The 27,321-nt window shown below is 37.2% G+C and overlaps 1 protein-coding gene across 3 annotated transcripts in view; it reads right to left on the bottom strand.

Moving 5' to 3' along the window:
• The window catches only part of LOC105198399 (RNA pseudouridylate synthase domain-containing protein 2), a 150,325-nt gene that overhangs the window by 111,442 nt on the left and 11,562 nt on the right, over positions 1–27,321 (bottom strand). Inside the window, exons 1-2 of one of the 3 annotated variants that reach the window (XM_039457943.1) lie at positions 1,740–1,883; positions 1,525–1,569 (exon numbers count right to left, since the gene is read on the bottom strand). The exons of 1 other annotated variant lie outside the window; for it this stretch is intronic. In XM_039457943.1, the coding sequence (XP_039313877.1) occupies positions 1,525–1,569; positions 1,740–1,763 (69 nt within the window). In that variant the 5' untranslated portion in view covers positions 1,764–1,883. Of the gene's footprint in view, positions 1–1,524; positions 1,570–1,739; positions 1,884–11,415; positions 13,892–27,321 lie in introns of those variants that run through there. One more of the 3 variants, XM_039457942.1, reaches the window with a different exon arrangement.

The following is a 27,321-nucleotide window of genomic DNA, read 5'->3' as shown; positions in this document are numbered from 1 at the left end:
CATGTAAATTCGCAACTCTAATGGTATTGCTTTAGAATTACAATTCGCGCTTTGCGAAACTATTAAAGTCGATGTTTTCTTAAGAGCTAATAAGATATTTAAACAATATTTTAATATATATAATATAAAATTAATTATTCTCGTGTAAATATCTCGTGTAATATTTTAATATATATTTTGTATTAAATTAACTAAATTAATAATTTTAATAGAAATTATATATTTTAACATATAACTAAATAAAATCGAGATGATAGCTTTAAAAATATAAACAATCAATGTTGGAGAAGAGTATTATATATGTTATATATATATATATGTTATATATATATATACATATATATATATGTTATATATATATATATATATACATATATATACAATGTATAGAATACGTAGAATAATATCATACGTTGCATAATATAGAAATGTACCTCTAAGAATGTAACTGAACCTATATGTGTACCAAACTGTTAACCTATTACTAATTTTCAAGCAATATCAATATTTACTGATCAGTTGATTTTGAATTAATAATCACTAAAATATTTTTAATGTACACATTAATTATTCAATAAATTCGGGAATTAATTTTACCATAAAACATTTTACAAATCTCTCTTTTCATTTCATGTCAGGTAATATCAAGTAATCAGTAAATGTACGGATAAATAGTTATAAAAGGTTAAGATAAAATAGAAATATCACAAGTATAGAAGTAGTTAATAATTATCAACGAGTTTCTAAATTAGTTTCAAACAATGTGACTTTATCATTTCTAGGCTTTTTTACATATTTTCTTTATTTTACTTGTGCTATTTAAGAAATTATCGGTATATTGATATTATTTGATAAAATATAAACGAAAGAAAATATACATGGATAAAGAAAATGGAAAAACCAAATAGAAATTTCAAATTCTATTAAAAAAAATATTTAGAAAGAAAATAAAGCCACATCTAAATATTAATAAATTGTTTCTATTCTATATTTTATTTGAAATACATTTAATATATAAATATCTTTTTCCGATCTTAATTATCTGTATAAACATCATGAAGAAATTCTTACATAATTTTTATACTCTAAAAAGTGCTCGTTGTAATCTTATTTTCTTTTATTGCTTCACTTTTCTCATTATTTATCTGAATAAGCAGAAATATAATTCATTTATAATCTCATCACAGATTAAAATAAATACCCAACACGATATTAATAAAATGTTATATCCTCATGGCATTCTCAACCGCATTTTCTGAAAAGCTTGCCTGTCCTACAAAGCCCTTCATACAAATATGTGACAAATCAAAATATATTTCCGGATTAAATATTAAAGCACTAATTCGTCGTTGCCTATCCATTTTAAGGTAATAGAGCTGTGCAATTTTTAATTTATTTCTTTCCTTTAATATTCTTGCATTCTTCAACTTTGAATGCTTATTTATTTATTATGTACACATTATGCGCGATTTTTTTCACGCATCCGTTACCTCAGATCAATGTAAAAGATAGTTTCGCACTCACCGATACGATGCGCAGCAGCGTAGGTTGTGACGCAACTACGTCGATCTGTAAAATACAAATGCAATAATTAGAAATATTTTACGTGTCATCTAACGCGTCGTCTTATACCAAAAGCGCGCGAGGGCCACGTCATGTGGGGGGGGGCCGTGTGTTGCGAGAATAAATAATTAGTTTCACGAGTGATAGGTAACAGATATAAATAATAAATTACTCACCCCAAGGTTGCTCCGCCGTCGCATGCCTCCTAGACCTTCTTCTCCTCCTTCTCCTCCTCTTCCTCCTGTCAGATTTCTTCGTGGCACTCAACACAATTCACGCGCGAAAATATAGCTATTTACGTGATGTGCACTTTGTTATGTGACGGAGTGACGCAAAAAATCCCGTTCGTCTAAGATGCCTCGTAAATTGCAACATCTCACAAACCTGGAAACGCGAAGATTTAAATCTCATGAAACGAAGTCACTGTATTTACAAACTACGTGCGGCGCAATGCGGCGTTCCGTGGAAACACGGAAGTTTGGAAATAGCACCGACAACTTTATGATATCGCATGATTAATATAGCGTCAATGGCGCGACGAGTGTCCGAGAGTAAACAACTGAAATTCAGCATTGTACGCAAGTAATGTACAAAGCATTCTCGGCACGTACAGTAACGATCGATAAATCACGACCGTCTTGAATCTCTTTCTCGATTTGAAAACGAATGGCTAAATTGCATTTAAATAGGCGGAACAGTTGAACTGCAATGTGACATGCATGTTCGAATCTAATAACCGCTGGAGAATAGCTATCATTGAAAACAATGTTACTCCCATCCTGCCTGTCGCATCGATCTTTGCTGTAATGCGCAGATATTTAAGCAGGCGCGTGGGGGTCAAATTGACCCAGACTCACGAATACATGAATGTTTCTCCGTTTCTCGCTTTTATTTGCGATTCTACCGCTCGCTCTCGGTATTTTCCTTTTACACCTTAGTCTTGACTTCCACCTCAGCCAAGTAACATAGCATCAATAACGCCGGAATATTTTAGCTACAAACAGCAGTTCTTTTATCCCTTGGGTCAGTTTAACCTCCAGACGACGTACGTAACTTTCCGTGCAATTCGAAATGTTGCTTAAAAATTTATTTTTAGTTTACAGATACTTTTAGTTTATTTTTACATCTCTTTAAATTTTTTCAGTATAAACATATATTATATTTTGTACCTTAATCATTTTTATTTTTAATAAATGGTAATTGTTATTTTCAATTATTCTTTAATAATAAAAACGTTTATTAATATTATCAGTTTTTTTTGTATAATATGCTTTAAAAAATTAATACTACAAAACAGATACTCATAAAATAAAAATACTACGTCTAATATTACGTCACTTTCCAAATTATTACTGGCTTAATAAAATAATAATTAAAATTTATTTGATTATTTGAAGTGCTTGTATTTACTCATTAACTTGAAAGCTATGAATTTATTATTCAAACCGTTATGTAAAGAAATATTTTAAGAAATATAAATTTTTTTTAAACTTCTAATGCTTGCAAATGATTTCATGTTTAAGATGTATGTGTCAGTAAAAATAAAAGACTTTATACAGATAAAATATAAATAAATTAAAGTGTGAGTCAACTTGATTCCCGCAATCATTTACGTCGTAAAAAAAATCAGGCGCCCGCTCAAGCGTTGAGATAAGCAGCGTCATTGATAGTTGTTAACTCTTCGCAAGGAGTGATTGCGTCTCGATAGAAAATTACGCACCGCTACCTGTCGGTGCGTACTTTCGAGTCGCGGCCGCGCGAATGATAACACGACCGAGCACAGTGACCTTGTTTTCGCAACGGTAGACCGGCACGCCGTCGTGTGACGCGATGCTCGGTGTTTGTTATTGTAACACGACGCACAAGCTGTTACGAAAACAAGGCTGTTACCGCTACGAAATATTTAATACATCATATAATAAACGGACGTCGAGAATATACCGCGGTACCTCGCGCAACGCGCGTTAATTTCAACGTACTATTACCGCACATTACGAGCTGCATTTTATGGACTTCTTTTTATGGGCTCGTTAGCGTCGCGTAAGATAACGAATAATTCCGTTCACAATAAAAACGCTCGGTATATTCGGGCAGCACATGCAAATACATGCGCATCGCATATAATTAGGAACTGATATCAGATCTTAAACTTATTCACCAAATTAATTAAATCAGTTAAATTCATTGTAATTAGGAGTTATAAAAAAAGTTAAGATCAGCTGAATAGATATTAAAATTAATATCATCTGGATTATGAAAATCAATAATGGATAACATTCGGTGTATATGTAAGCACAGTTACAAATTTTAATATGCCAATTATATATGCGATTTCAATCGATCGCTTAATTTTAAAATTATGATCACTTAATATTCTCATATTAATGTTGTCAATTTTAATTAATCTTCGAGACTAAAAGCTATTAAAATATACGGAATAAGTAAAACACGTTGTACAACTAATTAAATTTACAATTTTAATAATGAAATTTATATCTGTGTGTGCATGTGCGGTTTTAATTTACATATGAATTAAATAGGTAAGGTAAAGAGATTCTGCGACGTGGAAAGCATAAAAAACGCTCGTAGATGAAGAGTTAAACGTCAGTAACGTCAAAGCGAATATGCAACCGTGCTGCAACAATGGCTACTCGCTCGATTTTTGTCGATAAATCGATGACCAAGCGATGCATTTTAACGGTTGCAGCCGTTTACGCGCGCTGCCGACGTAGTGTAAATTTGTCGACCTGTACCGAGTACAGAGAACTTCACTTTTCGCACACGTTAGCGCACAACACAAAAAAAAGATTAAATGGGACGCGTTCGTAAACATACTGCTGGTACAAACAACTGTCTGGCCGCACACACTTTGAACACGCTGCAATATTGAGAAATTGCGAATTATTACAATTGTATCAAATAAAATTGGCGCATATGAATTATTTATTCATTTAAGATTTTAAATGACAGAACAAGCGCGTCTAAATAGAATTTTGATAAAAATATCATATTAATTCTTGACTTTTCTCGGTGAAATCTAGTTTGCGGATTAACGCAGTTGTAAATCAAACTATTTAATAATAATGTGAGGCGGACAAATTTGTAATCATTAACGAGAACCTCTTGGCGGTATCCATATTTTCGCAAAATTTCTCATTCATGCAACACGGAATTGGCAAGTGTAGCGGAAATTCCACATGGTAGCAAACGATGCCGTCCCATTTGGTGCACGAAATGAAAATTCACGGTAGCACACGGTAGCAACCGGTAGTCGCTACACTTTATGTCAAGCGAAATGTTTTATTTACAGCCAAAAAAATGCCTGAAAGGTTCCATTTATAGAAAGTGTACGCCAAAGTGATACTATCTACTGCGTACTTTAATTAAAAATAAGAACAATACTCTCGTTTTCTCGTAGCGTTAACATCTCATTATCAGATAATTAATATAGTGCTTCTTCCGGGAGAGATGCACTGATGCATTTAGAAATGAGTTCTCTTTAAATGTACAAAAAAAGATAAAAATCTGAAGCTATGAAATACTAATTTCACGTTTTCGTTTTACGATGTTCATGATAATTTTTTTAATTTTAACTGAGATTGATTTAAATCAAGAAGTCATAATATACCTCGATGGAAAATTTTTAAAGCACTAGCCCAGCATTTTCGAGATAATGCTAAATTTTTGAAAAAAAAATTTCAATCGAGAACTTTAAAAATTTGAAAATTTCCAATAAATAAAAATTGTCAGAACTCTTCTTTCAAACATTATCAAGGACTCTGCAATTTTTTAGGCAAACAATAGTACTCCATCATCAATTATATCGAAATTCTAAAAATGAGGTTAGATATTAATTAAAAAATAAATTTGTTACGTTTAACACAACATTTATAAATAAATATCATATATGAATTTATGTTATAAAAAGAGTCAATTCTAAAGCGTTTCAAGGCACACGTCATGAATTACCACGGTATTATCGCAATATATCTTATTGTTTTATTCTCTGAATGTGATAAGAGAATCGAAATGTCATGTCGCGAAGTTTTATCACAATAATCTGAAACAACGACATGTCCCGCTGCTGAATAACTTTCTCTCATCTAACACTAAAGTGTCATTATAACGAGAACACGATCGGTTAACTGGTAGTTCTGTTTGCGAGCTCATTTAAGCAACATAAATAAAGAAGGCCGATAAAAAACGTCTCGCGTTCACGCATCTGTTTCTCACCCACTTAATCGTTTATCACGCGACACGTTTTTACGAGGCAGTGCACGGCCCCTTTATTACTATTAACGAGACCGTTAATACCGCACATCAAAGTAACCGAGTCACGAGCAGCCGAGGAGGTCCAAACCCCGATGAATGAGTGTGTGTTTAGTGTTTCGACGTTTCATTATCGACAAACTTTACGACGGCCTTTAGGGACTCGTTGCCGACGCGTATTTCCTTTGAAATGGAACTAGTCCGTTTCGCCGTCGACGTCGATTCGCCGTTCGTGCGACACGCGTTCCCATTCGACGGAGATCAAGGGAGAACAAAGTTTTCACGTGAAAATAACGACATGAGTCCGTGCTACTAGATGCTACTGCGATTGACATGACCTATCGCATCGGAGATTCAACATTCGATCACCGTAAGAGATCTGGAGAGAGGAGGAGAACATGTATACGTACTAACACGACGACGCAACCCTGGCGCAGGTAAGCGCTCCTTAACTCTCAGAAAACGTACCTTTCGAAGGAGCACTGTAACTGGGTCATTCTCGATATTCTATACTCGCGAACCGGAGAATCAAAAAGTCCATGTGTACATATAGTACATTAAAACAATAGCGAGAAAATAGCAATTTTCGAATTTTAAATCTTTCACTTAGGATATAGCGAAGAATTGTCGAGTGCGTACACTGAGAAAAAGAAATTGTTGACTTGACAAAATTGATTGTTGACCTAACTAAATGTTAATTAAATTTCTTACGTATATTCAAACAAACAAAATCACAATCTATTTTGTATTAAAAATTTTGATTTAAAATACATATTTGTTCTTTTGTATCTATTTTGTATTTTTTATTTCAAATAAAATCGTATCAATTATCTTATTAACCCCTGCCAATGAATATCTTGAGTGAATCAGCCACAGCCCAAAAGCTAATTCATTCATTCTTTTTTGAGAATTTAATATCTTTCATATTTAATATCATTCTTTCGCTGGGAGGGTCACTGGTTAAATGATTAAATGCGAAAAGGCCATTATGGATAATTTTTGGATTTCCAATAGAACTTGAATATACTTTTCCTCGACGCTAATTTGACGTTTTAATTGAGAAAGGTGAGATTAATAAATCCGAATTTGACCTAATTATCTGGCGGATATATAAAGACAAGCCAACATATCGATTATGCAGAGAATATCGATTGCTCCATCTTTCTCGGTTGTAACGTTTGTTATTGTTGCTAAACAAATCGCTGTTAATGAAAACTGTGTTTATCCATTCGACCCCAATGAATAAATTGCGCGGTAAACTCGGGCGCGAATGTCGGTCAAAAAGAAAAAAAAAAAACAATTATTCAACAAACTAGCACACCAGAGAGATACATAATTGCATTCCGTAAATAATGTCCAAAAAATCACAGTGCATACAGGTGGTACAACGTCGTGGTGAGCGTCCCACAAAACCTTCGATAAATTTAAAATCGTCCCTTACGCCGCTAACGAAAAGCTAACGTAGAGATGCAGCATGTAACGACTTTATATCTCGTAAATCTATTCATTTTTCATAGGGACGGGAGACTTCGTATATTTGTGTACGTGGAGGAGCGTGTGATCTGCCTTTAGGCAAACGATCAAATAATAAATCGTCTCTAAGATCAAGGGAAACGTGAGTTATTTTGCATCGCCGTCTTCCATCTCCAGCCAATTACGGCACCGTATCGAAAGCGTCGTGCATAATTTTGCTCTTAAATATTTCACGTCGCATCGACGCGGGCATAACGTCTATATATACGAATCTCGATGAAGCCTTAAGCATAACCTTGCGAACGTCATAAGCGCCGGGCGCATTGTTGGCCGAGAAAGCGCTAATTCCTCGCGCTCTCTTTTATTCCCTCGAGTTTTCTCGGCATTATAATTCAGGCAGCTTGGTCGAGGACGGATTAAGCGTTGGATAAAGACTGGTCGCGGGTGCAGTTAAAAACAACACCATAAAATACGTAATATTTTATTTTAGTCCGGCCGCGCGCGACGAGTCGGGAAATTCAATGCTCCGCATTGCAGTCGGAGAGATGCACTACCGAATCGCCTTAGCTTATAAGCTTAGTCCTCTTTAGCCCGCTTTAGCCGGCCACGTCGTATCTCACTTGCCACGTAGCAGACATCATTTTTCATCGCGAATGCGCCGTCTCCGACCGCAAAAACACCGCGCCGTGGCATAATGACAGCCCCGCGACTCCGACTACTTACATTATTTAACCCTTTTGCGCTTCATCCGTATTAGCGGTAAGCCGGCAGCCGACCCCGTATATCTTTCACTAGAGCGAAAGGCAGCTTTAGAATACAGTGCAAAAACTTTTTTTGCAGATAAAAACGAGAATTTAATGTCATGTTTCTTTAAGTGCACGATGTTCTTGTGTCACACGTTCTTTAAGATGTTCTTTAACATCACTCTGCATTAAAAAATTCTTTAAAAAAATACATACATGCATGTATATGAAAAGAATTTTATAAAAAGAAAAATTTTTTCATGAAAAATCACATTTTCTTATATAATTTGTTGCAAGCATTTATTGTTTGTTCTGTTTAAGTAAAAATATATTTTTAAGTAAATACACATATAAACTTAATAAATATTAACCGATGCCTCGTGAGGGCAAAATTCAAATTAATTATACAACTTGTTTTCAAAAACATTAGACTTATTTTGTAAAAAGTATCGAGGACACAGTTGAGATATGTTAAATAAACTATAGAAAAATAAATATTTGTATTCTATAGTTTAATATTTTATTATTTAATTAAATTTTATACGGGTCGTCTCTTTGTGTAATGGAAAAAAAACTGAGGAGAGTCGTACTATTTAAATTTAAAAAAATTCAATGTAAATAAGGATCAACCTAATATATTGTAACAAATAAAGCTAAAAAATTAACGTTACGCACAGCCATAAATATAATACGTTCCGCGCTATTTAATTTTGTTTTAAATTACGTACGCAATTCAGAATAGTTCCGTCGCAGTAAGACAAACGAGATTTTTTTTGTTTTACGGGAGCGTAATTTACGCTGCAGTGACCTGAAGGGGTATTGTGTCGCTTGGCAACAGGTGAAGGACGTTAATTAAGAAGTTCGCGCGCGACGGTATTTCAAGCAAAACCCGAGTCTCAGAGTGCCCGAGTGCACACTCTCCTAAGGTAAGGACAATTTACACGGAGACGTTTAACACGATATGAATGTTGCGCCCGCTACAACAACATGTTAACAACGGCCAGCTAACGAGGTGATCTGCTTTTGCGAGACGTTAAGCTGAATATAAACCATCCATTTTGCGATATGCGGATGTCTTTCGTCGGACAGTGAAACACGTTACTCCAAGAATAATCTTGGTGCGCACGCTTTTTACAAACTATTTCCGTGAGGAAAAAAATAGCCGGGTCTAAATTTTCATATCGCTGTATCATCCACTTCCTGAAACTCTCCGATCTCTATCCGAAGGAAAATGAATTAGTCTTGGCACAGAGTGCGCGCATCGTGTGCCTCTGGCAGCGAGTAAAACTTAATTAAGGAGCTGTCCACGGTATTTCGGTCGAATTACGCGACACACGTCTCTCTACGCTGCGATGCGGCGATACGGGCGCGAGTGCGTGGCGCGGAGCTATCGGAGTCGCGATCGTTGACCGTGCCGAGCTATTCCGCGAGTCGTCCGCGACGGAATTCGGTTTTTGCGCTGGGCCAGTTACTCTTTAACCACGACGATCCGTCCGCGCCACCCGTGTCTCGCGTCGCCGAGCCCACGTGCGTGTCTTTTCCCGCAGACTACCTCCGCCGGAGCCTTCTCCAAAGCTCCGCGAAGCGCTTTTACGATTGGCAAAGAGAGACAAATGCGGCGGGACAGAAATTGGCCGTGGCATGTCGGTGACGGGGCAGACAGACGACGGGAGGAACCGGGAGGACGCGCGAGAAAGAGAGAGAACGACGAGAACATGGAGTCGGACGGAGGGCCGCGACGTGACCGTGCCAACCTCGAGTTATTCGTATAAGCCGCCCCATCGGCCATTTTCTTCTTCCTTCCTACTCCGCCTCCTTCTGACTCCTCGTCGGCTCTCTTGAAGCGGCGAGAAGAGCCCGCGATTCAATTATAACGAAATTGCCCAAACTACATGGCAATCCCGCTCACGTATTCGTTACGAGATGGCAAGAGAGACGAAATGGAGAACAATCCTCTACTCTCTGAATCAGAACAAGCGTATTATTCGCTGAAAGAGAAAGTGAACAGTCTGATTTCAATGGTATACTTATAACTATAGGCCTGTTCTTTTCAGCTCAACTGGCTGCACTACTTCAGAATTTATAATCTTTCTTCTTCCAGCGTGAATATGCACTTTCTTTCAGTGATAATGCACTCTGACTCCGATCAATGAGAATACCCTCCTCTTAAGCGGAATCGCTGATAAGTATATAGCACTGTAAATCAGCAAGAATTCACTGATTCAGATTTAGAAAATAAATATGATTTCATCACTCTTACAATTCAACGGCGAGATTTTTTTCACACGTGTGACACACGGGTAACATATATGATGGAAAGCATCTAGATTACCGATGTGTGCCAAGAGAATAGAGGAGTGGGGCGGCCGAGAGTATGAAAAATGCACGCATCGAGGTGAGAATCGCATATGAAGAGAGTTTATCGCGGCCGCAACTGGGACAACAGGGTAATCCAATACGCACCCGAGTTGTACTCGCCGCCGGTGTACCGGACGAGAAACTTTCCATTCTCCGCGTAAAAGTGTAACGAGTTTCGGACTGACGAAGAAGTGCTCGCTTATCTTTCGGACGGAAACCGACAGAAGTTCAAAGTTCATTCAGAATTGACATCGGCACGTGTGCAGCTGTCGCCGATTGAATTCAGCAGAGTCGTCGGTCTTATTCGCGAACGAAACGTTCGTCCGGATAAGTGCGCGATTTATAGCCAGACACAAGTACGCGTTAATACTTCAGATTAATTAATATAAATTAATAGACACGGAATAAATTATATTAATGATATAAATTTTCTGCATCAATGAATAATTTTGATCATCGGTCCTAACATGCCGCTGGTAATCAGTGATGACCTGAACTAAAAAATGAATTCATTGTGTTTATCGATACGCTGATCAATAAGAACTTTTCAATAATCATCAGTAACTTTTCATTAATTTTTAGATTAAGATAATCACTGGTTTATCAGTTCCAAGTTTGCGACCGGTAATCACCAGTGATCCACTGATTCAGATTTAGAGTAATGTCTAGGTGAGACATCATATCAGCTACCTGGATGATCTGTATATCTAACAAATTTGTGTACCATGGCATAACAGTAAACTTATTATTATTAACATATGCACGTTTCTCCTCAATTTGCCATATAAATACATCTGCTCTTCCGAGAAAGAGGTAACGGTCCCGCGAGCGCGTCGAGGCTGCACGCGCAGCGAGACAAGAAGGAGCAGTGAAAAGAGGCAGACAGTGGACAGACGTTATATTTAGCGTGAGCACGTGGCGGCGCGGCCGGGTATCTCTCTCGTTCCCCTTACCTTCGTTAGGTAGGTCGGTCTGTCTCCCGGAAAAGCTAATGGCAATGTGTGAGTACCTGTTGCCCCTGGGGACGCCCAGACATCTCCTCCTTCTCTTTCTCTTTCTCTTCCACTCTGCAATTCGCTCTCGGAGCAACTTGTACTTGCAGCAATAGCAGCAGCAGCAGGAGTAGCATCATCATCGCCGCTACCACCACGCGTCTCCCCCGTAATCAGCAGAAATCGAAACCGCTACCGGGACGCGAGACAAGAGGAACCGACTCCGTCGTCGGAACATCTTGGCAGCGGTCCAGGCGTAACTGCTTTTCATGAGAATCGAGAGAGAGAGAGAGAGAGAGAATGACCGACCGATCGCCTGGCTTCCGATGACGACAACCAAGCGTCGTTTCGCTGGATTATTATAGCGCCGACAACTCCGGCTAATGACGTCGCGTGCCGTCTCCATATTCTCGCGACAAATCATCGAATCTTTTAGTCGCAGTGCTACACAAATCTACCGACTGTTATCTATCGGAGATCAAAAAGTCAGACCGACGAACAAGAATTGCCCTCAAATCAACTCCACGATCGTGGTTGGAAGCTTCCGCTTCAGACTCTGGCCGTATAGCAAATATTTCAGCGAGTAAGTGTACTTTACCGAAAATATCCTGCATCAGTCGTTGACGAATTAGCAATGCGGCTATATCTATTGCCCGCGGCGTACATATAGAAGCTATTTATTTAGCACACGTGACACCCTTTGATCCAATATACGGTGGTTCGGTTAGTATACGTACGGACGTATTCATAGCACCGACCGTACCCTATTGGTCGTCGCCACGACCAGCGTCCGTAACGATTTCCACATTTATTCATCCACGTTTTATCTCCACGTATCGTTTACACTTGCGGCGTTATGCCGACCAAATCAGCGAAAACATAAAACACATCAGCGTCGCGTATAACATCGTCTGCGTAATAATCTATCGCACAAAGTTATAAGAATCACTAATAAATACTTCTAAAAACTTTATTTATGAAAAGGGAGAGACTCTGATAATCTTAGATAAAGTAAAACTTTATAAGAATGAGATATATGAATAGACTCGAAACTTTCGCCGCTAAGTTCCACTCTTTCTTATCGCAAAAGACATTTAAAATCTGTTGCGGAACGTAATTTATTAGTGGAGCGCGTTATTGCTTTCGCAGTTCAAGGTCCACTTTTTTTCGGACTGCGTCCCAAGACTGAAAAAGAAAGAGAGAGAAAAACGAGAGAGGGAGGGAGAAAGTTGAGCAAGCAACTATGACGTAAGAACATGGTTACGGATCGGGATGGCATTACGCAGGTACGAAATGCCCGTGAGGCTTCCGATTAAGCGAAAGTAATTGCCACGGACGGTCCGACGGGAGAGCTCGAGATGATTGCCTCGTACAAATTCAACCGGACATTCCCATCGCGCGATGACCTATTAACTCCGCCGTATCTTGGCGGACGGACATACCGCCGAACGCTGTTTTCGACACGGGCGGGAGATCATAATTCACACGTCACTACGAAACAGCTATCGGAGCCTCTTTATTGTCGCAATTGATCAATCATCCCGGGTCGAATCGACATTTTACGTCACGTTCCATTCGATCGGCGAACAATACAAATCTCTCGCGCGTTGAAATATAAACAATTTCCGCCACATTACTGTCGCTTCAGAGTTCATCGAGTTCGCCGTCGGCGCTGCGTGATGAAATTTCGCACGACGCATATTCGCATGTGCGCGCCAATTATTAACCCCGGTGTATATCGCACCGCGGCGAATGCATTGTGTAAGTCGGAATACATAAATACCACTGCAGTTGATGATTAGAATTAGCTTTGAACTACCTTGTCTTTGTTCAACACGTAATAATTCAGTGCTTCCTCGCAAGACCATAAGTCGAACTCCCCGTAATTAAATTATCATCGTGAGTCACACGACTGTCAGCTCGTTCGCGAAGTATCGACGAAATTATCCCTGCACGATGACACATGCATCGTTCAAAACTCCGAAACGTCCAAATCTCTCACCTAAGCTTGGAAACGCGTATTAATAGTTATGCGGAACAAGATTATTCGCGAACTCGTGGGTAAATAGTTAAATTGTGCACCATTTGCGCACCTAATTACTGCAATTTAATGCAAATAACGGGGTAGACCGAGGTGAATCGGATCAGTTTTTCTTCATAAGTGAAAGAATAATAAAAAAAATTAATTGAGATTCACTCTTTACATCTTTCATTTGAGTTTTATATTATAATATGTTAACGTGTTTTTTTATTGTACAATAAAAAGAGAAAAGGACAATTTTGGAGACGAAATGGATCACCAATTTAAAAAAAAATAAAATCCAAAAAGAAATGAAAATTATAAATGAATAAACTCTTTGAAAGAGCCTGTTAACCTTTCTCGTTACAAACTCACAAAATTGAGATCGTGATTTTATATGAGAGACAAAATTTCTTCACGCACTCGGAATCTCTGTACTTGTATACTGAGAAAAAAATTACCAAGTTTTAATATTTATTTGAATATTATTAAGAAAGTATTTACTATGTAAATGTAAATAAATAATTATTTACATAGTACAAAAACCTCTAATTTAAAATATCATTTTTTTTCTTCTAGAGTAAATATTTCAGTAATACTGTTTGAATAAATAATATTTATTAAAATTTAGAAATTCTTTCTCTCAGTGATTCATCGACTGACGCTGAATACAATATTGTTGCCTATTGTTTCCACTGTAGAGGAAGCGTGCGGAAGTAACTAGCAGGATAAAATGGATCGTATAAAATAAAAAAAAAAACTAATGATAACTGTCTCAAAACTTATAATGGTAGCGATTCGCCTCGGTCTCTAGATAATAATAGTCGAATATCAAAAGCTTTAAAAGAGTAAAAAGGAAATGTGTCGTCTGAAAAAGCCATGAATCCTGTTTTATCAAACACTGCGGAACACCTGCGCCGCAGTACATAAAATGCAGTTCCGTAAATCCCAGCCGAGCAGTTGACCAGCGCGTAAGTTCGCACGAGAAAATTCTGGCCGCTTTACGACGCCGCTACCGACGCCTTCCCTCTTTTGCGGTCGCGGATTGTGAAAAAGCGAAAAATTAAAGAAAAAAATCGAAGAATTACAAAAGGTACGCACAGAAGCCGCGAGTTGCTGGACCGAAACCCGCGGTATCTCGGGGCGGTCGACTTTCACTACTCACGCGAGCAAGAGCCGGTCAGCCACGCACTCGAAATTCACGCGCGATAAGCGAGGCGGGAGAAAAAAAAAGGGAAGAGAGAAAAGGCAAAAGTGGAAAAACTGGAAATCACGCCGCGCGGGGAATGTCGAATCCGCACCGCGCGCCGTCCAGTTGCGTGAGAGCCCGCCGTTTAACGGTACAGAAACAAACGCGCGAGCGTGATATAACGTTATTAGTGCCGGTTGGCCGTGCACCGGGAAACTGCGTGCGTAGCCGATCGTCTTCCTACACATTTGATTTACTCGCTTCTTCACGGACCTGTCAACTAATAACTGATGAATTATTTTTCTTCGCCCGCCGATGCCGAGCTAAAAAAAAATAATTCATCAGTTATTAGAGATGAAAACGACCCAATCTGACAGTAACTTGTTCATAAATCTTACCCGGTAATAGAATAATTTTTAATAAAATAAAAATTTTAATTTTAATTTTAATATGTCAATAAAAATTGAAAATTATGTAAAAAAAGTACTGTCACGTTCAGTTCGTATTGCTTTCTAATTTATGTTCACTATATGACTCGTCATCAGAAATAAAATTATAATTCATAACAGTGATGATCGCGCATTCTCATCAAGACAGAATTATGGAAAATTGATTTCATTAAATAAAGAGTACAACTGATAAGAATATACATTTAGATAGAACAACAATCTATTTTCGTATAAAATTATCAAAGAGACAATAAATTTTACCAAAAGTACCAATAAATTTTACCATCTTACTAATTACGTAATTTTATACTGTAAGTAATTGTCACGTTGAATCTAACGGCCATTCATCTCTATTAGATACACACGCGTAACGTTTATTGCGCAACGCACGCGGAAATTATCGATTATATTTTAACACGTTGTTATTTAATATAATATTATGTGTTTACGCAAACGCGGAATTTCATGTGGATTTTAGTTCGCTGGCGTGCTACTTCCAGCGACAACTAAGATATTAGCTTCTTGATGGATTATCCAGCAAAAGTGGCTGATGTAGTCGCCACTTCTCTCTGATCTTTCCCGATGTCACGCTTGGAAGGAGACCGATGTGATATTATCGAAGCACGAAGCACGCGATTCTCTCCGTCTCCCTCTCGATAGCGCCGACAGGGAAAAATGCGAGAAATATCTACGACGTGGATCGATGGAATCACGAAGGGCACGTGGATATAAGCTCGCGAATCGCGGCGGAAATTCGCGGAATCTTCGAAGCGCGACGCTCGCGGATCATACCCGGATAACCGAGCGAGGCGGAAATCGAGCTCACCTCTCCCTCCCCCCTGCCTGCCACGAACGTATCCGTCCTGGATAGGATATAAACGATGTTCGATAGCGATGGATCCACGACTGCGGACGACCGAGTTCTCGACGAAATGAAAGACGAAGTTCGTTCCGCGCAAGTCGTTAAACGAGTGATAACAATGCTCGAGTTGGCACTCCGTCGGACGGAGCTCCTATAAATTCGGTAGTCACGGCCACGCGCGCTCCATGCGCTATTTTCTTCAGCTTGCGTAAAAACTCGCGCGGAATTGTCGGAATTATGGTTCGTGAGGTAACGGGGACACGTGTTCGATGAAAATATGTTTGTGCCCCGGACCCGCCGATGTGCAAACACGCCGTCATTACATCCCAAGTTTCAACGATATCCCATTGTCCCAGGGAATTTCACAAATCTTTTCGAACGTGTAATAAAGTAGATAACGGATAAGTTTGTTAAACGCACGATTAGATTTGATACGACGGTCGTTTGCAATTTTACAAGCGCCAACGATTTCGGCTAGATTTCTTCATCGTATATTACGCGAACTGGAGTAATCCGTCTTCTCTGCGCTATTAAATATTTCAGGCCTCTACTTCAGCAACACGTTGCGCAATATCTTATCGCGAATTAACCGTCAATAATAATTACAAAATTTACACCCGTATTTGTAATTGCATTCTCGCTGAGAAACTTAATTAAAATCTCATCCTCAGCTACCACTGGTGTAACAAATAAATTAGAGATTTAAAAGTCAAGTTGACATTTGTTGTGTCATACATTTGCAATCGCAATAAATAAGCTCTGATGAAATTTGTCTTGGGACGCAGACTGAATTTTGTTTTTCATGTTTTATTAATTGATTCTTGAAAGAAATATGCATGTATCTTAATAGAGTTTTGAATCTTGTAACATGTTTCAAAAGAAAAATGAAGAAAGAGCAATCAATTACGTAAAAGATGAAGACATCTTGGATGACGCGTTTAATCGCAAACGAAAAGTAAAATGTGTGGCAACTTGGTGGACGAAATAATAAAATTCGCGACGGGATTTTATTTTACAACTCGCGTATTATTTACTTGTATTCCGAAGGTAATGAATAAATTACATTTAAATTGGCGAAAAAGTCAAAACACGTTGCAAATGTATCATTCAAACTTAAAAGAGTTGTTTTTAAAAATTTTAAAATTTACACGAATTAAATATTTGGCGATGATAATTTTGTCGACGACCTCATATACATATGTCATGTCCGGCGTACATGCATTGTCTCTAAATGCAAAGTCAGCGATCATTCACGCTTCGACGCTCGAGCGAGCTGGTAACAATGTCGCGTATCACAATTATTTTTGCACAATGTTGCGGTGATTGCGATTAGTATCAAAAGACCAAAAGACATTATGTATTTATTACAGTAAGAGATTACTGTAATATATAATATCTTTTGCAATTATTGTAATAGCATGCAATTAAAAATTCAAATATCACGCAATAATTATTTATCGAAGTAGACACTCGATAATGCGTAGGTAATAAATGCAATTTTTTTTATGCAGAGCATAGAAATCGGAACAATTAAAAGAGAAGAATAAATCACATTGTTCCAGTTATAGAGAACAATCGTACACAGATAGAATTTTTCATTATGTTTCACCACAAAATTCGTTACAAATTTTACTATGTGTGGTGATAAGCTTGATAACCTATAAAATGTTATAAGTAATAATTTTTAAAATATACACACATAAAAAAACTAGAAATTATCAAATAAATAATCATTTTGCTTATATGTGAGACTATGATTGTTGATTTGATACTAATTTTTTCTGTGTATAAAAGATATTTTATAAACTGTTTTAAAAAATTGCCATCACGCAGCACCGTAAAATGTTCTAAAACAAAATTTTCTTATGTAATTATATACAATCATGTACGAAATTTGTCTTTGTATGACTGTATTAATATATATATATATATATATATATCTCTTATTTTTAAAAAACATGCTTATTCTAATAGAATTCAAATCCAAAAAATCTCTGAATCTCTTACCTTACGTGTTACGTCATTTTCTATTGATATATGGCGTTGTATATCATTTATTATTTATGATATAAACAGCGCACTGCGATCAATTTACTATGCTTCATAGTAAACTTATCATGAACGGCTAAGTCAGATTAAAAATATCATACGTGCTGTAAAATTTGTCTGAGGTATTATATGTATTTATCGCTACTTAACATTTATCCTACTTAAAACAATAAATAGTCATAAACTGTTCCGCACTATTTTAAAATTGTTGAAATTTCACTATTTGTCTGTTCGAAAATAAGTATGGTTATTACAAGTAAAAATAATATAGTTGGCAGAAGTAAAAATTATTGGCGTTGCGGTTTATTTCTTCCACCAGTAAAATCAGTAAACGATCTCAAATGGTCCGGAACGTCATAAAGATTTTCAGGTTTAAAATTTCAACGTTACTGCAAGCTTGTAGTAACATTGCAGAAATCTTTTGTAATTTTTATACAATATTAACCATACAATGTTTTAATATAAGGTTTATACGATGTTTCTTTAATCTTTCAATGCTGGTTATGATTCTAACCAATTCTGCAAATGAGTTACGAGAATTTCTATTAATACGATGCGATGCGATGCAAGAAAATCTTCCTAAAAATCAATTGATTAAGAAACGTGCAAGCTCCGTCTCTGTTAAATGCCCGACTCGGGTTGTTGACCTCGTACGGTCCCGTAAGATAGGCGGCACGCCGCGCGACGTCTGGGCCGGCCTCCCCACTCTCCTCGGTCATTCAACTTGCTCGAGGCGCACGTGACCGACGGGGCGCACCGCCGCGCGACGTCTGGGCCGGCCTCCCCACTCTCCTCAGTCATTCAACTTACTCGAGGCGCACGTGACCGACGGGGCGCACGTGTGCGTCAAGCAAGTGAATGACCGAGGAGAGTGGGGGGGGCCGGCCCAGACGCGCGTGGCGTGCGGCCTATCTTACGGGACTGTAGCGCGGTCAACAACCCGACTGGGGCATTTAACAGAGACGGCGCGGCGTGCACGTAATGTGAGACTACCGTCTTTTGATCAACGACTTTTAGGGAGATCTTTTGTAATAAACGGATAGATATTATAAAACGTTGGATATAAAAAAGAAAAGAAATAAAATAATGAAAAATAAAAGAAGAAGAAAAAAGGAGTTTTTAAATACGGAAAAAAATGAAGATGAAGAGAAGAAAGGAAAAAAAGGAGAAAAGTTTCAAATAAAAAATTCATACTTTAATAATATTAATCATTAATATAATATTTGTTATAAAAAGTAAAGGTTAGAATCATGACCAATATTGAAAGATTAAAGAAACACTGCATACACCTTACATTGACACATCAATAAAATATTGTATAGAAATTACAAAAGATTTCTGCAATGTTACTACAAGCTTACAGTAACGTTGAAATGTCCGCAATTTTAAACCTGAAAATCTTTATGACCTTTCGGACTATTTGGGATCGTCTACTGGTTTTATTAGTGGAAGAAACAAAACGCAACGCCAGTAATTTTCACTTCTGCCAACTGCGTTATTTTTACAAGTAATAACCAAATCCATTTTTAAACAGACTATTACCCGTATTCATAGTCCCTTCTTAAAAAAATGAGGATTTCTTGTTTCTGTCTGTCTTTGTTTTGCATAGGGTAAAACGTAGTACGTGAGACAAAGACAGACAATAACAAGGAATCCTTGTTTCTCAAGGAAGAACTATGAATACGATCGTATATATACCGTTTAGTAAAAATAATCAAACATATTTTACAGTGTTAAAGTGTGTGTAATAGAATAGGTTGGCAAAAAATTGCATAAAATTCTTCAAAATACAATGTTATCTACGACTGTGATTTTTAGAGTAAATTTTACGAGAAAATTCTCTTCGCATAGAGCCGCTTAAATTCCGAATATATCCCGTATTGTAAACTTTTCGTTTAAACGTAACTCGCGTATCATTTTGATAACATGGAATATTGTACAAATATAGAAGTGTTTCTCAATCGAGCTATTCGAGTAATGAGAAACCGCGTATTGTATCGATCCCGTATTAATAGTTAATTTGAAGGATAATTAACAAATTAACAGAAGAAACGAGAACAACCGGATGCACGTATCTCGCAATACACATGAAATATTTCGTTCCGGCGAGATTACCTTGATGTTTGTTTTGGTATGCATCGCGCGCCGTATTGTCATTCGCGGGTGACGGCACGAGCCACTCCGCGTGCCACGCATTACCCATCTCAACGCGATCGAATCAAGCAACGGAAAATACCAAACGTGACTTTTTTTTAAATTAGCCGCTAACAGCCTGATTAATCGCCCGCGATTAACGAGATATCCGTTAATCATTTATCGAAGCAAAAATTTTGTGGAATATATTCGTTCAACAAAAGCAACGCGGAAAAAGTTAAAAATTATAAATCATTATTTAATCGCGATATTTTTTTACACAGAGAAAATATCAACTCTTTTAACGGTTAGATTCGAATGCATCTTGCTTTTCATGCTTTGACTCTTTCGATTTAAACGTAATTTATTCATTATCTTCGAAATAAATGTACAAAATAATACACAAGTAGATCGAGTGATTTAAATATGTACCATAATCAGATCCTTATTTGTCGATTACGCGAAATAAATTTGACGTTTATGTTATATCTGTTAAAATCTCCGGCTATTTGATATTTCGTTCGATAAGCTGATTTATGAGGTTCACAGTTATCAAACGAATCGTAAAGCTTCGTATTTTTTTTCATGTTACTTTTACGATCGAGATTTTTATTTCGAGAGGATTTCGTTGCAAAATAGTAAAATACAATAGTAAAATACGCATCACGTTCGATTAACGTAAAAAATATTGTGCAAAATGCCGTACAATGGTCTCATTCAAGTAATTGATACGCGTAATTAATCACATTGACACAAGAGTTGCGCGTTAATGTAACTAAAAAATTTTGAAAAAAAATATCGAATAACATACAATTTATTGAATAACAAACATTAACAAATTGTAATTATATCCATTTCATAATGAATAAATCAGTTTTTATAGTCCAGTTTTATTTTCATTTATTGATAATTAAACTTTACATTTCAAGTAAAAATTTAATTTGAGATCGTTAATTAAATAGCATACTCCATTTATTTAATAAAAAAAATTAATGAATTATAATTAAATTTATTTTACAGTAAATAAATCAATTATACTCTCATTTTTAGTCCATCTATTTTCATTTACTAATAATTAAATTTTACATCACTTAAAGTAAAAATTTAATACAAGATCGTTAATTAAATAGTATACTTCAGCTTATTTGATAAAAAACTTTAACAATTGTAATTATATTTAGTTTACATCAAATAAGTAAATTTTATTCTAATTTTTATTATCCATTTATTTTCATTTCTTCATAATTAAACTTTATTATATCCACTTGAAGTAAAAGTTTAATGCAAGATCGTTAATTATCTCATCGCATAATATTACAGAGTATTCAAAGTATTCTATAATACATTATCAGATTTTAATGTAGACAGTAATCGGATAAAAATTCCACTTTTTACAATCAGCTGAGTACACGCTAATAATTGATGCCTGATCAAAATGTAATTATTAAATCTGTCCGTGTGTCTCAAGATGTAAAACACATCTGTCTTTTGTATTTAATAATTACAAACACAAGCTATAGCAGAATTCGTCATAATTTATTATCGAAGATAAGATCAATCCAATTCACATCTCCCCGCTATTTCTTGCAACACCGTCAATCCGCTTCCATCAATATAATTTATGTAGATAGGTGCATAAAGTAAGAGAGACTCGAGACGCAAGGAGAATGGGGCAAAATTTATCTTTGTGGCGCACGCAACCTCTTCAGCATCTCTCGCGACTCTTACATAAGAATCGATTGCGCAATAAAATATTTGCGCCACCATGTAGCGTTAATTATGAGTTTTAGGGCGATGCAGTAAAAGCGAGTGAACGTCGAAACAAACGGATCTAAAATAGACAGATGGAGGCTACGGCGCGTCCGCGCGTGCACAAGTGCCAACTCGGGAAAATTACGAGAAAACGTGGAGAAAACAGCGATGGGTAAATCGAAGAACCGGAGAACGTCTTTTCAAAGAGAGAGGGAGAGAGAGAGAGAAAGAGAGACGTAGGCAGCGGCTTTTCGACGACGACGGATGACGAAGGACGACGTCTTCGTCTCCGATTTCGACGTTTTCGAGAGAAATCTTTTAACGGGGAGCGGTCCAGAATGGCGGGTGCGCGCGATGCGCGTAAAGAGCCGCCACCGGGACGTACGGTACAGAAATAGTTTGACGTAGCGGACTGGCGCAGGGTGGCCTGCCGCTCACTTCCACGAGTAGACGCGGGACGGACGGCCCGCATACGGCGTATACCCGGTACACATGTACATACCTTCCGCTCGCGGAATCGCGGCAACGCGACGGCAATGCGATAATTATAAACGCGTCGGGACGCGCGGATCGCCCGACAAAAGGGAGTAGTTCTACGTTCCCATTTTATCCCGCGCGGCTTTCTTTCGCACGAGCGACGCGGGGCGGCCGCTAATGCGGAGCTAATAAATCGCCCCGCATGAATCACCGTCGTCGTCCACGCGCGTGTCTTTTTGCTCTCGAGACGCGTACGGCGAGTTTAAGGATGTATCGGACATACGGTCCCCGCAAATTAAATAAAACTTGGAAATGTGTTTAATGTTAACACTTCAAGTAAACATGTAATATAAATTGTGATTATATTTTTATTTAATTTTATTTATTCTATTTATAGTTAAAAATTAAATTATTTTTTGCAACATAAAAAAAATCTCAATTTTTTGTGTAAGTGCTTTAAGTGTTCAGAATGATTTATACAAAGTTTTGTTGCGATTGTTTAGTAATTTTGTAATTTAATAAATAAATTTTGTTTATTTTACAGAACTGATCTCCGCATCGTAATGAAACTTTACATAAATCATCTTGAATATTTAAAATACTTAAATTAAAAAATTCAGACTTCTTTCTTATTATTAATTATAGTTTCATTTCTACTTCTCATTGAAATAATTTTTTATCCAGATAGAAAAAACCGCTACCAAACTTCTACTACTTTCAAATGTAATATAAAACAATTTATAATTTTTTCATAACTTTTTTAATGTTTTGAGAAATGTTCTATACATCCTTAACCGATCGTGCAACGACGTCGGGTGCATCGGATGTATCGAAAAGCGAAACCAAAAAGCCGCGACGCTTAATAAGATAACAAAAGCGTCACGCGTCACATTAACGCGCCTCTCATAACTGACCGCTCGCGCGCACGAGAGAGAGAGAGAGAGAGATGTGGCCGGAAACGATAATATTTTAACAATAGCAAAATAATTTGTTTACTGCGTCGCGCGTGCGAGGTACGCTGGTTAGCATAATTTCGGCGGTGTGGCCGCGCGACGCACAATGAGCGTGCATACATCAAACGGTAATACGATGTTACATACTGGCGCTACAATAACGCACGCGCGACAATGCCACGGCGTAAATATAGTAATCGTCCAATTATAATGTGACGCCAGCGGGAGAGCGTAAATTCAAAATTCTTCCCCGCGGACATCAATTGCAGTCAGATTGCGTCGCCCACGCGCGAGGCGATTTAAACTGATTTAGGATAAACCGTATTGCGTGGAAGGGGACGGGGGAAAGAGGAATATTCCCACGGAAATGTGCGGTCTGTCCTACCGCGGGTGGGATCGTAAATCAGCTCTGCACCCATCACGTTCCTTTACGCATTGCGCCCCGCGTGTGACACACGTGCCAAATTATATTCACCGTCCGCTCTCGCGCCGCGAGGGATTTCACGATTTCGCCGGATTCAAGCGGAGCTTGCTGTCGTTCCTTCTCGTCGCCTCCCGTTTTCCGAGCCCCCGGACTCCCGTTTTATGAGAATTACGAGCGCGGAAGAGCCAACTTCGAGAAGCTAACTGGAAGGATTACGTTCTAATTTGATACTAGTTGATTAACGTCTTAACTCTCACTTTGGTACGACGTAATAATGAGCGAATCACATAAAATCAAGTTATGCCTGTATAGAGCTAACGCTTGCACGTACATTAAACGCAACAAATCGCGTTCGTTTAAAGGGACTGGAGAGTCAGATTGATTGAAAATCGTATTTGCCTTTGACACATTTTTTTGCGAATCAAATAAATGTACGAAAGTGAAAAATTGAGTGATATTTATATAAAGAGTAGAAAGCTATTCTTTTTATTAATACAAATATCTATATATAAATATAGCTAAACTATTTTGCATTCTTTTTTTAAGATCATCGTTTAGTAGTCATATCCCGAGTCTAGACTCTTTCAAAATAAATCGAGTTAAAATTAATAAAATGGTAACCACTATTAACAAAAAAAAATATTAGCAAATCGAAAATTTCGATAATAATAGCTATCAATTTGTCAGTTTTTATTCGATCTATTTTGTAAAGGTCTAAACTCGAGATATCATTGCAAAACAATGATCTTAAAAAAGGACTGTAAAATAATTTAGTTATTCTCTAAATCTGAATCCGTGGGTAATCAATAATTAACAGTGGTTTGGGACTAATAAATCAGTAATTATGTTAATCTAAAAATTAATGAAAAGATACTGGTGATCATTGAAAAGTTCTTATTGATCAGTATATTAACAAATACACTAATAAATATTAATACACACTAAATTTATTGATTTTTCAGTTCGGATAATCACTGGTTGCCAGTGGCACACTTGAGAGACTAATGATCAGAATTATTCAAATTCGTTATTTTTGACAACTATTTCAGAGACCACGAGTACACTTTTAGACAACCGGTTTTCTAAATCACACTTTTCCCAGCATGTTACGGAAAAGTTTACAACAAATTAATTTGTTATTACTGAACAGTTTACTATGTAATAATAGATGCTTAAAATCTCAAACTACAATTTTGAACTATAATTTGCATCTAAAACAGCAGCAAATGCAAGGTACAATAAAAAATAAGTTAAGTAATAACTTTTACATTTGGTATAACTTTCCCTTATATTTATATAAATATTTGTTAATAAAAAATATACTTTTCTACTTCTTAATATGTTGTATAAATAACTCTGAAAATTTCACTTTTATACATTTTCAATTCGTTACAAAAAAATTGTTAAAGATTTTCAACAACCTGACCCTACAGTTCCCTTAAGCCCAATCAAACCAAATAAATTAAATTAATAAAAAATAACGAGACTGTTGACGAGACGGCGAGCCTATATTTAGAAAAATCTACCGCAATTAAATTATTAGAGCAAAGACGCTGTAAACAAGAAACCATTCCAACTAGCTCATTGTTGAAACACGTGGTCTAATAGTCTTTCGCTTGGATGCGTTTACGTTGTCGTACATACGTGAGAATGATAAGTATCGTCTGTGACATTCTATTTAAACTACCTCTCTACCGCGAAGTTCCATTTATCCACGAAGAAACTGCCGTTTGCACAACGATTTACTCTCGGTTAAACACATCATAAATAAAGAACGTCGGCGATAAACGTCGTACGTATTTTATATATATATATAAATATATCGTTGCCATCTAATCGTACTCGAAAGAGTTTTTCCGCGTTACACGTCCGCGTGCCAGATCGCGACGCCGTATATTCGTGCACGTGCGATATGCACGTAATTCGTCGCGACCTTCCTGCTTATCTTCAATGCCACCTACCCGTTCGCCGTGCCGCACAGATCGAATCTCTTTCGCCACGGGGTGTCGACGCGCCAAAATTAGCAGGTGCAGCGCCCCGACATGAGCATTTTATATACCGACGACGTTCGAGTTTCCCTTTCAAGGACACCGATCGCTGACTAACCGGAAATTACGAGAGTTAACCGTAATTAAAGCCGTATATTCTAATTCTAGCTTTAGCAATGAGAAAATGCGCGTTTCGCGGTTTCCCTGATGACGTCGCGACCGCGGAGTTACCAGGAATTTTCTTTCGATATTAATCCTTACGATACTATATTCAAAACCCTGTGTTTCATCCCTATCATTCTGGTATCTCAAATCCGTTCATTTTTTTCATGTATTTAAAATGATTCAGAAAAGCTTTAAAAGCACTAAAAAAAAAAGTGTTTAATTCTAAGATATTAAAATGTTTTATTTCTGTTTCCGCTTTTTAAACACTTGAAAATATTTTTGTTTCCAACGATGTGTAGATTTAAAACGCTAAAGCGTATAAAACTGAAATCTCGAACAGGCTTTAAATATTTTAGTGTTTTAAATCTAAACGTCGTTTAAAGCTAAAACATTGTTTTAAATATTTCAAAAATGGAGACAGAAATAAAACATTTTAATATCGTAAAAATTGAACACTTTTTTTTAGCCAATTCACGAATATGTACTTTCAGCTTTCTAGAACAAATGTTAAAACTTTACTTTAAAAAATAATATAAATGTATATAATTTAATAACCAAAGTAATTAAAAAACTTACAGAAAACGAACAAAAATCGGTCGGACACGAAATATCAAGGGTAGTAGAAAAAAGATTAGCGTGGGCGGCTATTGACAAGTCTTTAATCGTTCGTTATATTCTCACTTCGCAGCGATTGAAAGTGTGACTTCGGTCAAAAAGTTACGATTCAAGACTCGTAAGAAAAGTTTAGGGTTTTTCCGGCTCGAGATAAATTCTGAACTACTCGCGCATGGTGATGCGTATATATCACCTAAGAAAATCCAGAAGCGACGGCTGGCACGCGAACGTGACCTTGTTCGATGTAGATAGAGTTCTTCTAGTTCCTAGGACTCACTCTTTCTCTTATCTACTAGATAGAAAGATAGTTATCTAGACACAGTCGTTGAACGAGATTTGTGGACGGATATTGCGGTCATCGTTCAGCTTTAACCATTATCATCGATCGTTCCCCGGCAGTCACGTCTCCCGTTCGAAATCTCGGAAGCAAAGAATCGAAACATCTATTAAAAGTTTGTGCTGTTCCGAACAACAAACACACATGCGATAACAGAGATCGTCGATTTCTCTCTCTTTCTTTTTTTTAGCACTAATTACGCGGTTGATATTTTAATATAAAATGCAATCCATCATTTTTTTCAGCGCGGAATCCATCGCGATTTTTGTCGTTCCAGGCAGGATTAATTAACCTTTAATTTCGCGAAAGGTATGACGCCACACCACCGGCTGGGATCTTATTTTAGAATTTGCGACGCTTTATCCGGCACGCAAAGTGTGACTTATGAATAATTTAGCGAGCGTATTATTCATAAGCGGGGGGGAGCAATAATAAATTGCGTCTAATTGTACGCGCGATGCACAACTCGATATAACCAGATGGATTTGTCGTTATTAACCCTTTTGGGCC

This window comes from Solenopsis invicta, chromosome 15, assembly GCF_016802725.1.
Source record: "Solenopsis invicta isolate M01_SB chromosome 15, UNIL_Sinv_3.0, whole genome shotgun sequence".
In the NCBI taxonomy this organism is placed as follows: domain Eukaryota; kingdom Metazoa; phylum Arthropoda; class Insecta; order Hymenoptera; family Formicidae; genus Solenopsis; species Solenopsis invicta.
Note: the sequence above shows the minus strand (reverse complement) of the source record. Positions and strands in the feature narration are given on the sequence as shown.